This window comes from Notolabrus celidotus, chromosome 2 (genome assembly GCF_009762535.1).
Source record: "Notolabrus celidotus isolate fNotCel1 chromosome 2, fNotCel1.pri, whole genome shotgun sequence".
Lineage (NCBI taxonomy): Eukaryota > Metazoa > Chordata > Actinopteri > Labriformes > Labridae > Notolabrus > Notolabrus celidotus.
Window position 1 is genome coordinate 35,743,021 of NC_048273.1, and position 15,546 is coordinate 35,758,566.

A 15,546-nucleotide genomic window follows, 5' to 3' on the forward strand; every position below is an offset into this window, starting at 1 on the left:
GAGGTGAAGAGGTCAAAGAGATGACAGTTTTCACCATCATTTCATCTTTATTCATGTGTTTCAACTTTATTTCTCGGCTGCATTCTTTAGCTTTGCAGAGAAGGTGTTCTTTTTTTTAACACATCAATTTTATCTTGTTTTTTTTTACCTTTTACATAACAAAAGAAAGAAAACACAAACATCAACATCATTTCTTTATTCATTTATGGTTTATTTGTTAGGGACAGATACATAGACAAACTGTGAACAGCCATCCCATGCATGTATCATAATATTTGTAGCAAATGCTAATTTACAACACCGTCCCTAGAAGGGTTTAAGATAAGATAAGATACTCCTTTATTCCTTCCACAACGGGGAAATTCATGGATTTACAGCAGCAAACAAGAAGGTGTACAGTACAAGAATTTCAACAAGAATATATACAGAAAAGAAATGTCCATCAGAGACGACAGCTTGGCCACATTGGATTTTTAAGGAAGTAAAATATTAAAACAGTAATTTAAAATAAAAAAGAAAAGGTATTATAAGTACAGCATGATACAATAAAACACACATTTGGCAATGACAGAACATGCTGAAAAATTAGACATGAGTGCAGGTTTGTTGCTGAATGAACCAGGATTTGGTGGCAGTCTTGAACGTGGTGAAGTTTGTAATGAGGTTTAAGTTATCAGGAAGAGAGTTCCAGGCTTTAACTCCTTTCACAGAGAGAGCTGTTTGAGAAAATGATGTTCTGCAGAATGAGACTTTACAGGCGCCACTTAAAGCTGCTCTGGTGGATCTGCTGCAGCCCTGTAGTCTCTTTATGTATTTGCAGAAAGGTTGAGGGGTAAGACCATTTAAACATTTGAACACAAACTTTGGATAATGCAAATCAATAAAATGACTAAAACGTTGTATGTAATTAAAATGTGACTAGTGGTTGCTAGTCTTTGTAATCTTCACAGTTCTAGAGAACTTCCTCAGTCATAAGATGTGTGCAGCATGTGTGTAAACTTTAAGTTTGCCTCATTATCATAGAATACAATAAGATGGAGGTCAACAATGTTTTCAGCAGTAAGAAGGAGGGGAGCAGCCACCATTCACACCTTCTATTCCAAAAAATAGAGTTTCCATTTTCCCACCTTGTAATGTACAAATCTCTTCTTAATCTCAGCAGGAAAGTCATCTTCAGACAATTCTGTCCCATGGGTGGATCTGCCTGGAACCATTTATGAGTGATTCCTTTTTTAGCAGCAACAACAAATATTTTCAAGAGATATTGAGTGTCTCCTGTTATGTCATCTGGTGGGTCACCCAAATAAAGAGAAACATAAGTTAATAGAAATGACAATCCCAGAATCTGCTTCATGATACTCCAAAATATTTAACATTTAAAAATATGGTGGTGATCCGCCCCATCACTCCCCAATTTATCCTCCTGTAGGGCTCCTAGATACAGAGTACCTTTCCAGTTTAGGAGTAATGAAATGTCGTACAAGATTCTTCCAACCACATCACGCCAGTACATAGAACAAGAAGTGGAAAAGGTGTTTTTGCATATGTTTTCCCATTGCTGTTCAGTTATTTTATCATTGGATTCTTTTTCCCATCTCTCTTTAATACTGTGTGTGGTACTTCCTCTTCCCTCTCTAATCCCATGGTGAGAAGGTGTTCTTTAAACATGTAAACAAGATAAGATAAGATATTACAAGATATTACAAATATTTACAAAACCAGCGATGCAGTGAAAATTGTGCACAGACTTGTAAGGTTAAAAACAATATACAGAACTGAGAATATGGGTAGAGAAAAAAGAACTGCACATGTAAGAAGAGAGGGATGAAGTAGTTATTGCACGTTAATAAATAGACAGGTGAAATTATTTATGGTTGGGCTCACTGGGCAGCTGCGCTGTCTGGGGAGATCATCTCCACAGGCTGCATGCTGCCTATCACAAATCGGACATGAAAAGTAGAGGAATAGTCTGGAATAGGTGAAGTTTGAACAAGATTACATGCAAAACATGAGTCTGCATGCAATCAGAACTGTGGCTAGTTGACTAAAGTATAGAAAACAATAATATAATGATCTGAAAAATGGACCAACACTTAGAATTTTATTTTAACAGACAGTACAGCTCAACATAATGTACCTATTGACCATATATCTGCATAATATGTGCAGATGTTTTATTGTAACAGTTAATCAGTGTTTTATTAATTTAGCTACTGTATATAATGTGAAACTGTTGAAAGGACAATAAACCATAACAACTGACTGAAAAAAATGTAAAGCATACATATATAGCATATATTATTCAAGTTGTTAGATCAATGTCCTTCATGAATCAAATTGGACTATGGGCACTAAAAAGGTGCATGTTGACACTTAAACTCTGGGGACCTGATTTGGGAGATTTCATTATAGGTTGAAATGATCAAAAACTCTGAAAATAGCAGATCTACATACTCAAAACACATCACATTGCAACATGTGAGTTGTAAGCTTGTAGATGTGCAACTTTGTGTGAAAGTATATGAGATGAAAGTATAAAACAGGGCTTAAGTGGTTAATAAAATAGTATATGAATATGGTTATTGTTTTCAGATCCTTTAGATAACTAGATTTAGTTGTAACACCACAGTGTGCTATTTCTTATGTTAAGTAAAGTTCATAGACAGTTCTAACCGTTCTGAAGCATCTATTTGAGTTAATGTTTATTCACACCATGCTGGAAGGCACACCAGCTTACTTACCACAGTATCACCACCTCCTTCACATGTGAGGAGGAGAGTCTATTTTATCTGTGGGGGGCTAAAGCAGCCGTGTTGGTGCTGCTGGTCCCCACCAGGCCGGCTGCAGCAAACATTTCTGTCATTTGTTAAACTTTTGACAGCCTGTGCCTCTAGAGATTTTCTTTTCTTTTCTCTGAGCCTCTCAGCGTTGCCTTTTCGTTTTTTACTCATAGTCTCCATTTTTTTCTCTATCTCGCTCTGTCTCTCTATCGCCTGCTCATCAAGATGATTAGACGAGGAGGGCTAGGGGTGTGTGGACTCCTGGGCCTCGGTAGCCTCTCATAGGGCCATTGGGCCAGGTATTCTTCACAGACAGGGGAATGCAGGACTGCAAGTTCCTGTGAGTCCACCTCTCGAATCATAGGGACTAAATAAGCTAAATAGCACACTCCCCTCAGCCTAGTGTATGGCATGCACCTATAAGCTTTATTACCACAAATTAAATATACTCTTTCTGGGAGAGGCTGTTGTCTAAGGCTAACATTTACCACTGAATTACAAGAACCCTCACCCAAATTTAGCTCGTTACAGTAACCCACTCCCCTAAAGCATAGAGAAACATTCTGCAACTCGTAAGTATAAACGGGTGGAATATAGTCAGAACTGTCTCGTGGAGGCGTTTTCTCATCAGAAATCATAACAGAACAATTGTACATGGAAACTTTAACCATCTTAAATGACAGTGTATCATACTACACAGAGACAGAAACTTGAGACAAACTGGATTGGACCCTACAAGGTTGTTTCATCAGAGAACGAGGGACTCTTTTAGACTTGAGACGCCCTCAAGCTGGATTCAAAGTCGTTCACTATGACCGATTAAAAGCTTGTAGATCTGCCTGGGACACAACTTCAGCACCAGTTAATTGGACAGTTCCCCCCTTGACTGTGGACACATACCCCAGGTATACATCTTTGTCTGGTTTATTTATTTATGTATTATTTAAAATGACCATGCATATTAATTAACATTTCTGTAAATATGCCAGAGTTAGCCAAAAGGCTAGTTTACATCCGTAGTCCCTTGCCAGATGTTAAAAAGGCTCCCTAAAAAAATCATGGTTAAACGAAGATAAAATTAAGTAAAATAAAATCAAAGTAAGAAGGTAGAGGAGAAACCAAAACACAAACAAACAAACAAAAAAGAGAAGAAAAGAAAAGTACAAATAGCACCATACGATTAAAAATGACTAAAAGCTACATAAGGACATGATATGACAGTTTTTGAGAAAGTGTCCATGGACATGCAGCAATAAGGAAATGTTAAAGAAGACACGTGCAGACACAACAGGACAACATTTAACATTGCTGTACATATTTGCATCTGGCAGTGACTACCAATCATTAAACTAGCTGCATGCAGATCAAATGAGGCAACATATAGACTGAGCGACAGGTGAGCACAACGAATAGACAACACAAGCAAGCAACAGTATGTTAAGGAAAAAAAAAAAAAAACAGGACAAATTCACAGATGGCCAACACAAGGTGGCAGCAGGAGGGGGAGACAGATTTGGTTGCTTAGGAGCCGCTGCTTCAAATGAAAACTAAATGACCGGTATGTGTTGAGCTCTCTGATAGAGGTTGGTATGTTGTTCCATTCTCGTGATGCTCTGATGGAGAAGGCTGATTGACTAAAAGCACTTTTTCTAAGTGGAATAACACAGTCCCTTCTTGTGACTCCTGTCGTAGTGTGATGCGGATTAGTTTGGATGCTAACAAAATCGCTAAGTGGTGGGGGAGCTATGCCATGTGTGATTTTGTAAAGGAGATGGGCATTTATGTGCATTACCATGTTTTCCCAACTTAGGAGGTTGTATTTCTTTAAAATAGCGCAGTGGTGGAATGTCCTTGGTCGTTTGTCTAGAACCTTAAGTGTCTGTTTATACAGGGTCTTTAATGGTTTCACCGTGGCATGACTAGCTTGAGACCAGCTTGTTAAGCAGTAGGTCATGTGAGTGAAAATCATTGAATGCATGTACATCTTGGGTGCTTCAGTGGACATTGAGTTTCTGATGAATCTGAAGTTGGCAAGATTAAATTTGACCTGTTTACAGAATTTTTTTATATGCGCTCTGAAATTAAGGTTGGAGTCAAGAGTAAGGCCAAGGTATTTAAATTATTTTACAATTTGTAACTTTTCACCTGACACAAGAATATCGGGGTCTACTGAGTCACACGTTTTTGTAAAGAACATACCGACTGTTTTGGTTCACTCCCCTTGCACTCTAATACGGACTCTGGACAGTCATCTGCCCCTGCCTGCCCCTCTGTTCCAGTGCTTCGAAGGCCTTCTGGTCAGGTCTCCCCTGTTCACCAAAGGTGGTTTGATCCTCCTGTACTGCCTTGTGGGACACATGTTGGTGACCTACCACTCGCACTGGAAGGATTGTTAGGAGACCACAGCATTTTTTGCTGTGAGTTATGGGCCATGGACTACTGATTGAAACAAGGACAAAAAAAAGAAAAGAAAAGAAAAGAAAAATATATATATATGTATATATATATATATATAAAAAAAAAAAGAGTAAACGAATGAAAACTTTGATTTGATTTGATTTGGTTTTTGCAATTTTTCTCTACCATTGACTAAACAATGATACAGGTGTATTTTTTTTTTGAGGTATACCGTTACTTTGAACTTACAAGTTTGTGCTAAATCTTCATGTGAGTGATATACAAACAAGAGAGAAAAGAAAAAGGTACAAGTTTTGTGTTTGAAGAATTCATGCCATGTTTTGGTCTCTATGCATATTTGAATTAACGCATGTGCATTGCCTGGTTGTTCTTGACTGTTATTCTGTTTACAAGTCTGAATGGGTTTTACTGTTGGTTGAGATTTTATTTTTCATAACTTGTGAAATGAGGACATTTCATCTGAAGAGAGGAAAGTATGTAAGATGAGATTTTATTTTGGTCTAAGTATTTAGATCATTGAGTCTTTAATGAAGTTTGATAAACTTCTGTTTCATATATTGCACTGCCTGTTTAAGGTTGCTCAGGGTGATATTGTTTGAGTTTAAGTAAATGTGTCACGAATTCGATGTGCTGTTGTCCAATGTTGTTGAAAGGTCATTAAAGGCATCACGACGCAGAGCAGATGTTGTCCCGTGCTCTTTCTTCCCCACAGCCATGAAATATAATTAATTAAGTTTTAAGTTAACGCTGTTGCAGTTTAACAGGTCTGAAGAGATTAAACAAGGTACGGCGTTACACTTGGTACAGTTAGTCTGAACCAAAGTTAAATGCAGTTTATATTGAAGAGCTAACATTACGAAGGGTTGTACTGAATTTATGCACAACAAGTTTACATAATTTAGTTTAGTTTATTTATTATTCATTGTGTTGTGCACCATAACTGAAAGAGTTCCTTCCAACTGGCTTTACAGCCTCATAGTAGATTGTCGTGCGTGCTTGCTCTATGACTGCCCAATCATCTTCACCCTCCTGAACAATACAGTCAGTGCCCAGTTTAGGAAACAGTCTATAATTTACCCTCCATTGTGCGCAGTGAGGATCCTCGCTCAGCTGCTGCACTGTGAAACACCACCGGTCAGGTGTCTCCTTCAACAGAAGAATAGTATAACTCACAATCATGTAGTCAAAGGAGGCTGGCCTCACAAACGTTTGTTTCAGATGCAGAACTTCCTATGTTTGCCTCCCCTTTGCGTCGTATTTACGGTATGCCAGCCGACAATCATTCAGTCCACACCTGTGGGAAGGACACCGGACAAACACTGGGTTCACCTCTCTTTTGGCTCTGTAGAGAGGTGGAACAGAAACAGGTGGAACCCAAACAGGTGGAACAGAAACAGAGTCACTAGTCACCTCCTTGTTATTCTTGTTGGGCTTTCTCCCTTTACCTTTCACATAGTCATGTTTTTTCACTTTTTTTCTTCTCATATCCAAACTGTGTGTTAGAAAGGTGTGTCTTACGTTACTTGTGGATTTAGGAATAGCCACTACAGCTTCCTTCTCACTGTGGCTCACACCTTTTCTTTCTCTCAAAGACACACACTTGTGGTGCTGCTTTCCTTCAGCACCACTCTCTTTAACCTGTGCATGGGGCTGCTTTCTGTCAGCATCATGCTCCTGGAACTAAGTGTGGGACACATGGGTGCCTCTCTCCCTGACCTCCAGGTCAGGATTGCCACTCTCGTTCTGTTGAACCCTCGGTCAGGATTCACCACCATGAGGAGGAGGAGGAATGTCAGCCCTCCCCAGAGGATCGAGCCCCCTCTCCTGAAGGTGCCAGCCAGCACCAGGATGTGTGCATCCACTCTGCCCTGCCCTCGACCTTTAGAGCAGTTCGGGTGACCAGTAACACCTGGAATGGACCTTTCCACCTAGAAGGAAAATCAGAACAGAGACCTTGTCCAAGGACTTGATTAGTACATAATCTCCACACAGAGAAGGATGAAAAGGGTTCTGGAAGCTGGTCAGATACCTGCAAATGAAACTTTAGTTGTTCAGTTACATGATGAACAAAATCAGACCCAAAAACATCAGTCCATAACAGTGTTACTTTATGGGGTGTCAAAGGTTGACTTGTCCCTGTGGCCATTGGTCCTCCCATCAAAATATTTTAAGGACTTAGCGTGATTGTTGAGGTCAGTGTGTTTCGAATGGACACAAACTAATATTTGGTCAGAAATCATAAACATATATTTCTAGACTCCAAACGTTTACAGAAGGCAAAATAAGAGTGATATACAGTCTAGAAGTTTGAACCAACACAAATTGAATAGAGGGAGGGATTAACCCTTTCAACTCCAATAATAGGTTTTATGTGGATCAGAATTTCTTAATCATATATTATTATATGCAATATTATCATAACCTTTTTTTGGTTTAGCATTAGCTTGAATTTCACAATATGAGGGGAACCAGATGTCACAAATCATAGATTTTTTACATTTGTTTTTACATTTTTTGTTTTGTTATAGGGACTTCAAAACGCTTAGATAGGTGTCCAAACTATTGGAGAGGGTGGCTGCTGAAACAAAAGAATTCATATGTAAAATCAGAGGCTCTGATAATTGTAAAATAAATATTTCATCCCCAAGGTTGTTATGGTTTAAGTCTGAGCAGCTGATAAAGCCTGTCTCACAGAAAGCATTGTTGAACCAGTTCACTCACATGTTTGGGTTCAAACCAGCTGTAACAGCCAGAGTGATATTTAGAGGAGCCTCAGTGTCCCTAAAACTTTTTATTTTTTTATTTTCAGACAGTTTGACTGCTAAAGCACACCCTTACAGACACACATACTGATTGCTCACATGTCAGCTGATAAATGCATCAGCAAGTTATTTACACTCCTCTGTTTGATTAATGGCAACTATGCAACAGCAATACAGTACAGGCCTCATACAGACATCAATGAAACACACTAAAGATGATGATTCAGCAACTTTTGCACGTGTGCCATCTCAAATGTGTCAACATTAACTTGGGAAGGTCCAGTAATAAACACAACTTTTAACAAACTGCAAAAATTGAACTGCTTGAAAGGCTCTCTCACAGTAATTCTTAAATAAAGCTCACTACAATGAATCGAAGCAAGTAATTCACACAAAAATCTTTTCCCATCAAATTCCACAGCAACATTGTCTTCAGTGGAAACTGGCTCTGATATAGGAGAGCCTGAAACACCTACAGTGTGGATGATTTAGGATGCCGGGTGTTGGGGTACACTCTTGTAAATTTAAATCTTAACATCATCATCTTTAATTGACATAATTAATCTTTCAAAAGGACAAGTATAAAATCTTATTGTTAATATTTGCATTGACTGTGGATTTGATTCTTCTTCTACATGGCCTCCCTTTGCTCAGTTTAGAGAGGCCCCTCCTAAAGAGGAGGGGGGGAAATATGCCACATTTTTTATATGTATCAGCAAGTTATTTATGTATCGCTATGTTTGAAGATAAACTGACTAAGAAAGTATTACTTTAGGAAAATGACTACAGTTACGTGTGCATGTTCTTACATACTTCTCAGCTTTGTGATTCAGCCACTCATTCATAGGTATGGTCATGGGCCACTGCCCGTCTGGTGAATGTGGAAACTTGAAAATGCTCTCACACATTGGCCATTCAGCAGCATATGTGAGGCTCAAAAGCATCTCTACATCAGGTATTAAGCAGTGGTAATAGTGGCAGGTGCGTTTTAACCAAACTAAGAAGGCTTCAGGACTAGAGATTGGATTAGGGGCACACTGTTTTATGTCTCTGACCTCAGATGGAGTCCAGGCCCTGAAAACTGCTACCCGTCCTATAGAGTTCTTAGGAGTGTCAAATCTAGATGTTTTGTATCTATCTGGTGGATTAGCTATGTTTCTAAGTCCATCTGTCTGATTGTGTCTCTCCTCAGGGAGCAGACTGTAGTCTGCTGCATTTTCATGTGTCTCTTGAGTACCAGTGATATGTGAGGCCTCAGCGAGTGCATACCTCTCTACTCTTACTTTATAACTTTTCATGATTATGGCTACTGCATGTGAAAGTATGTAATCAGCACTGTGTATAGATATCAACTCAGATTTGTCATTAAGGAAAGTCTTCAACTCATCCAACAACCATTCACAACGCCTCTCTTCACCATTCTCTCCACACCTCTTACAGGCCACGTCAGACCACACTTTCACACAGATCTACACGCATGTACTTGTGATCCCACTCTGGATCACCTCTCAGTGGTTTAATATTAGCAGTACCTAACTCAATCTTCTTTGACTCAAATGATGATTTTCTTGTCATATATTGTTTTTAAGTTATATTTTTGGGGCTTGAGGAGGAAACTTGAAGAAAGCAGGGGGTTTACACGTGGGAAAGAGGACACAGACTGGACTGGAACCAGGGCCGTACACTATATGGTTGCACAACTTAACCATTAGGCCAAGCCTGCGCCCCACCATGTATTTTTGACCCCTGGTTGCTAGCTTTTCCACCTGTACTTGCATTCCATATTTTTTCATTCAACAGAGAGAAAAGAGAAAGAGCTCAAATGTGAAAGAGGTGAAGCAGGGACCACTCAGCCACCCCCAGGCCCTGAAAAGCCCCAGAAACCCCCAGATCGAAACAGGCCCCCCACCCCACCCTTTTCCTTTTGATTTTTAATTGTGTGTATTTCATATATATACAGGTCAACTGTCTCATTAATGGGAGAACAGACGCCTCTTGTTGTGTGTTAGGTGGTGGGGGCTGCTCGGGGCCAGGTGGTGGAGTAGGTAGTATCAGTGGGTTGGGTTTTAGGGGTGTTCTGCTGGTGGATATGATGGACAGTGGGAGCTGGCATGGAGGGGGGTCGCTCTGGGAGATCAGAGTTAGTGAAGTGAGGAGCTCACTTGATAACCCTAGTGCTATGCTGGTTTTGCTCCCCATCTGACTTTCTATCTCAGGCTTTAGGGGACATCAGGAGCCATGGAGTAGGCTACTAGACATATCAGTAGAGGGCATAGTGGGGTGGGATTCTGCACTGAGCACTCTTCCCTTCTTTCTTTGTGTTTAACTCACATTGTGTTTATATCACATATTTCTTTGAATTTGCTCTTTAACACAACAACATTAAGCGAGGTCGAGCTTGCAGAAATAACCTATTGTCTGGTCCATCGTGTGAAGGAGTCGTATGCACACATGATACACATTAGAAACCAGAATCAGGGTCTTATACATACATGTCTTGGTGTTTTTGGTGCGAATAAACGTAAACAGGGAATAAGAAAAGGAAACAGATTACCAACAGGACTCCTACAGCTGACAAACCTCAACAGTCAAATAAAAACTGAAGTTCTAAAAGTGGAATTTCTTAAATTGCCTTGTCTTATATTACACACTCATTTTAATCCTATGTGCAAAAGATATTAACTTGTGAACATAAGTTAAAAGTTTGTGCACATTGTAGCTGTTTGTGGGCACAAGTTGCTACAGCTACAGAGTTCAATCACAACACTGGGACCTGACTGTTGTATAGAACCCGGGTCACAGGGGCCTGACTGTTGTATAGAACCCGGGTCACAGGGGCATTGTTCATTGGGAGTGCATAAAACTGGAGATTGAATACAGCAGAGCTCATTTCAACTGAAATACACCAGAGAGAGAGAGAGAGAGAGAGAGAGAGAGAGAGAGCGATAGAGAGAGAGAAATATACACAACTACGAGAGATAAAACCTGAAGATAGAGAGATCAGAGATCAGAGATTGAAGAAGAGACAGAAAACGAAAGTTATACCTGCTCATCTAAAACATGTCTGAACAGACACAGGTGAGTACTCGTTGCAGTCACTTCAGCTTGAAACTGTTTTTGAGTTCAAAGTTTAAAGAAAGAGATGTAGAGGTTTTAAGAGAAGGATGTCAATATGAAGCAGCAGGAGGGAGGAGGTTTAAGAGCAGGCTGGAGTCCAGACCTGATAAGTCTAGGTGAAGTGGTTTTTGATCGGGACCTGGTTTCATCAACCCTGTCCTTCACAGCTCAATCAGAAGCTGTGAATCCGATTTGAACTTCAGAGTCGGTGTATTTATGTTTATTATTTACATGTTTGTTAATGAACTGTTGAGTCAGAGAGAAGACGAATAAGGACATGGAAGAATATTTGAATATCTAATGTTTGACTAATGAATCAAATCCCTCTCTGTTGTAACTGTTGCACAATGAGTAGTTATTTAAACTCCATAAGAAGACTTTGAAAGTATTTCTCCTCCTCAGTAACTTAAACAATGTTTGTGGTTCCCCTGCAGATTTCTGATTTCAGTGAAAGGGATGAAAAACCAGAGAGCATGAAGGAAACCTTCATCCCTCCTGAGTTATCCACAAGCCTAGCTGAGATAATTGAAGACCTGATGAACTGTGAGGATCTGTTCCAGGACAAAGACCTCACCTCCCATCCCAGTTCTACTCTCAAAGACAAGAAGAGCTTATACCCTCTGTCTCAGAGTTCCCTGGACAAGGACCGCGTGTCCATAGCCACCTCTGTGTGGTCATCTCCTGCCTCAGACATCTCTGAGAGGATCTCACATGACGTCCAATCAGAGGAGAGCAGGAGAGCGTCCTCCACCGTCATCAAGAAGGTGACTATAAGAGGCCGTCAGGACTGTGTCCCCTCAGCCTGCAGCACAGAGGGTTTAAACATCACTTTTTAAATATACTGTGTGATATATATGAGAGAAGTCAAATGTTTGGTTTTAAGGGTTAACACATGCATACCCACTGAAACAAGGAAATAAACATCTGAGATCAATTATAATTTACAATATTTCAGTTCATGTTAGAGCAAAGAATCAGAGCAGCCCTCCCCAAACTTAAAACACCTTACAAATCCATAACAGTAATACTAAATAAAATCTTGCATCTGCATCACGACTGAAGTGTTTCAGACCTGCAGGTGGAGAAAGTTTGAGAGCAAGTTGTAGAGAAGAGCTTTCATTACATTGTATCCTCTCTCTGATTCTCATAAATATAAGATCTCTAAGATGTGTGAGGTGTTTGACTGCATGTTACAAACTCCACAGGTTTTTCTTTAGTGTGTGATGATTGCAAAGATTTGAACCTTGCTCTAAATATTAAATGCAAATGTTTGTCTTTGTCCACCAGATGTCTGATTCCAGTCAAACTGAAGAAGAGGCAGACGATCTGATGAAGTGTGATGACCTCTTGGAAGATGAAGCCGCGGACTTGCGTCTTGATTTGTCTTCCATAAATGAGGAGCGCTCTCACACTCTGTCTTGGGGTTCCCTCAGCTGGGACAGCAGGACCATGGTGAGAGGTTTATATTCAAGACCCTCGGATGATGAACATCCATCACAACAGGAGGAAGCAGAGGCAGGAGAGGTCAAACAAACAGAACAAAGTGACCCTGCTCCTGCCAGCTCCAAGACCACCATCTCCACCAGGGGGAAGTTCTTCAGATGGATGAAGAAGAATAAAATCCACCCCGATGAAGTTGATGTCAGCACTGGACAGAACATAAAGAGCCCACACTGTCCACCAGAGACTTGCTCCTCTATTGAAGAGGTGCCAAGAAAAGTCAGCAATGAGACAAAAACAAAGAAGGGCAATCGTTTCACACGATTCTTCAGAAGCATCTTCTCAAAGGTAAAGATGCATTTATTAGCAGATTGTCTGGGGATCAATGAGGGCGATGGGCTGAAATGAGCCAGATGATATGAAGTGTGTTTTTTGATACAACTGTTCTAAATGTTTTTTATGTCTTCCCCATAAAGAACGAGAAGAAGCTGAAGCAGGATAAGATGGAGAATGGGCAGAAAAAGAAAGCCATCAAAGTTCCTGTTGAGGAACAAGAAGTACATCAAGAGGAGACAGAGGATGAGGTCCAATCTCTAAACTTTGGCAGATCAAGTCCCTTTTCACTTCAGGAGGATAAAATCCCCTCACCTCAGAGCCAAACAACGGCTGGATCTGTGGTCCAGATGGAGGTGAGAATTTTTTCTCCAAGACCCTCATATGATGAAGATTCATCACCCCAGGAGGAAGCAGAGGCAGGAGAGGTCAAACAACCAGAACAAAGTGACTCTGTGACCCCTGCCAGCTCCAAGACCACTATCTCCACCAGGGGGAGGCTCTTCAGATTGAAGACGGACAAAATCCACCCCGTTGAGGCTGATGTGAGCACTGGACAGAACATGAAGATCTCAGACTGTCCTCCAGAGACTTGCTCCTCTATTGAAGAGGACATAGGAGAAGTCAGTGCTGAGACAAAGATGAAGAAGGGCAATGGATTCATAGGATTCTTCAGACGCATCTTCTCAAAGGTAAAGATGCATTTATTAGCAGATTGTCTGGGGATCAATGAGGGCGATGGGCTGAAATGAGCCAGATGATATGAAGTGTGTTTTTTGATACAACTGTTCTAAATGTTTTTTATGTCTTCCCCATAAAGAAAAAGAAGAAGCTGAAGCAGGAGGAGAATGAGCAGAAAAAGACGCATGCAGAACAACATGTCACGCTGTCTTCATTCAGCTGGTGTGGAGCAGTGAGCTGAATCCCATGAACCCACCCATAACCCCCCCTCTTCCATTTCACTCCCTCCTCCACAACTCTCTCCCCCGACCCTCCATTCCTCTCAGACTGTCTCTTTCTGCATATATCAATAAAAATATTGATATCCAAGCTCTGAAGGTTGCAGTTTTACACTTTCATGTACCAGGTTGTTACTAAAACAGTACAACACAATGTCTGAGGTAAAACAGCCCACAGTGGGGTGTGTCCTTTCTTCTGAGCAAATTCCATGATTCCTGTCCAAGTTAGAGATGTTGTGGTGTCAGGAAAACATAAAGGCAAAGAGTTTATTATCACCAGAGGTCAAGAGGTCAAAGAAATAACAGATTTCACCATCATTTCATCTTTATTCATGTGTTTCAAGTTTATTTCTCGGCTGCATTCTTTAGCTTTACAGAGAAGGTGTTCTTTTTTTTAACACATCAATTTTATCTTGGTTTTTTTTTCCTTTTACATAACAAAAGAAAGAATACACAAACATCAACATCATTTCTTTATTCATTTATGGTTTATTTGTTAGGAACAGATACATAGACAAACTGTGAACAGCCATCCCATGCAAGTATCATAGTATTTGTAGCAAATGCTAATTTACAACACCGTCCCTAGAAGGGTTTAAGATAAGCTACTCCTTTATTCGTCCCCCAACAGGGAAAATCATGGAGTTACAGCAGCAAACAAGAAGGTGTACAGTACAAGAATTTCAACAAGAATATATACAGAAAAGAAATGTCCATCAGAGACGACAGCTTGGCCACATTGGATTTTTAAGGGAGTAAAATATCAAAACAGTAATTTAAAATAAAAAAGAAAAGGTATTATAAGTACAGCATGATACAATAAAACACACATTTGGCAATGACAGAACATGCTGAAAAATTAGACATGAGTGCAGGTTTGTTGCTGAATGAACCAGGATTTGGTGACGGTCTTTAACCTGGTGAAGTTTGTAATGAGGTTAAAGTTATCAGGAAGAGAGTTCCAGGCTTTAACTCCTTTCACAGAGAGAGCTGTTTGAGAAAATGATGTTCTGCAGAATGAGACTTTACAGGCGCCACTTAAAGCTGCTCTGGTGGATCTGCTGCAGCCCTGTAGTCTCTTTATGTATTTGCAGAAAGGTTGAGGGGTAAGACCATTTAAACATTTGAACACAAACTTTGGATAATGCAAATCAATAAAATGACTAAAACGTTGTATGTAATTAAAATGTGACTAGTGGTTGCTAGTCTTTGTAATCTTCACAGTTCTAGAGAACTTCCTCAGTCATAAGATGTGTGCAGCATGTGTGTAAACTTTAAGTTTGCCTCATTATCATAGAATACAATAAGATGGAGGTCAACAATGTTTTCAGCAGTAAGAAGGAGGGGAGCAGCCACCATTCACACCTTCTATTCCAAAAAATAGAGTTTCCATTTTCCCACCTTGTAATGTACAAATCTCTTCTTAATCTCAGCAGGAAAGTCATATTCAGACAATTCTGTCCCATGGGTGGATCTGCCTGGAACCATTTATGAGTGATTCCCTTTTTAGCAGCAACAACAAATATTTTCAAGAGATATTGAGTGTCTCCTGTTATGTCATCTGGTGGGTCACCCAAATAAAAAGAAACAAAAGTTAATAGAAATGACAATCCCAGAATCTGCTTCATGATACTCCAAAATATTTAACATTTAAAAATATGGTGGTGATCCGTCCCATCACTCCCCAATTTCTCCTCCTGTAGGGCTCCTAGATACAGAATACCTTTCCAGTTTAGG

At 40.1% G+C, this 15,546-nt stretch overlaps 1 protein-coding gene across 2 annotated transcripts in view; it reads left to right on the forward strand.

Moving 5' to 3' along the window:
* LOC117824978 overlaps window positions 1-13,904 on the forward strand; it is a 32,804-nt gene extending 18,900 nt beyond the window's left edge. The window contains exons 5-6 of one of the 2 annotated variants that reach the window (XM_034700512.1): window positions 12,994-13,542; window positions 13,671-13,904. In XM_034700512.1, the coding sequence (XP_034556403.1) occupies window positions 12,994-13,542; window positions 13,671-13,772 (651 nt within the window). In that variant the 3' untranslated portion in view covers window positions 13,773-13,904. The remainder of the gene's footprint in view (window positions 1-12,993; window positions 13,543-13,670) is intronic. The other variant, XM_034700522.1, reaches the window with a different exon arrangement.
* The last annotated feature ends 1,642 nt before the right edge of the window (window positions 13,905-15,546 follow it).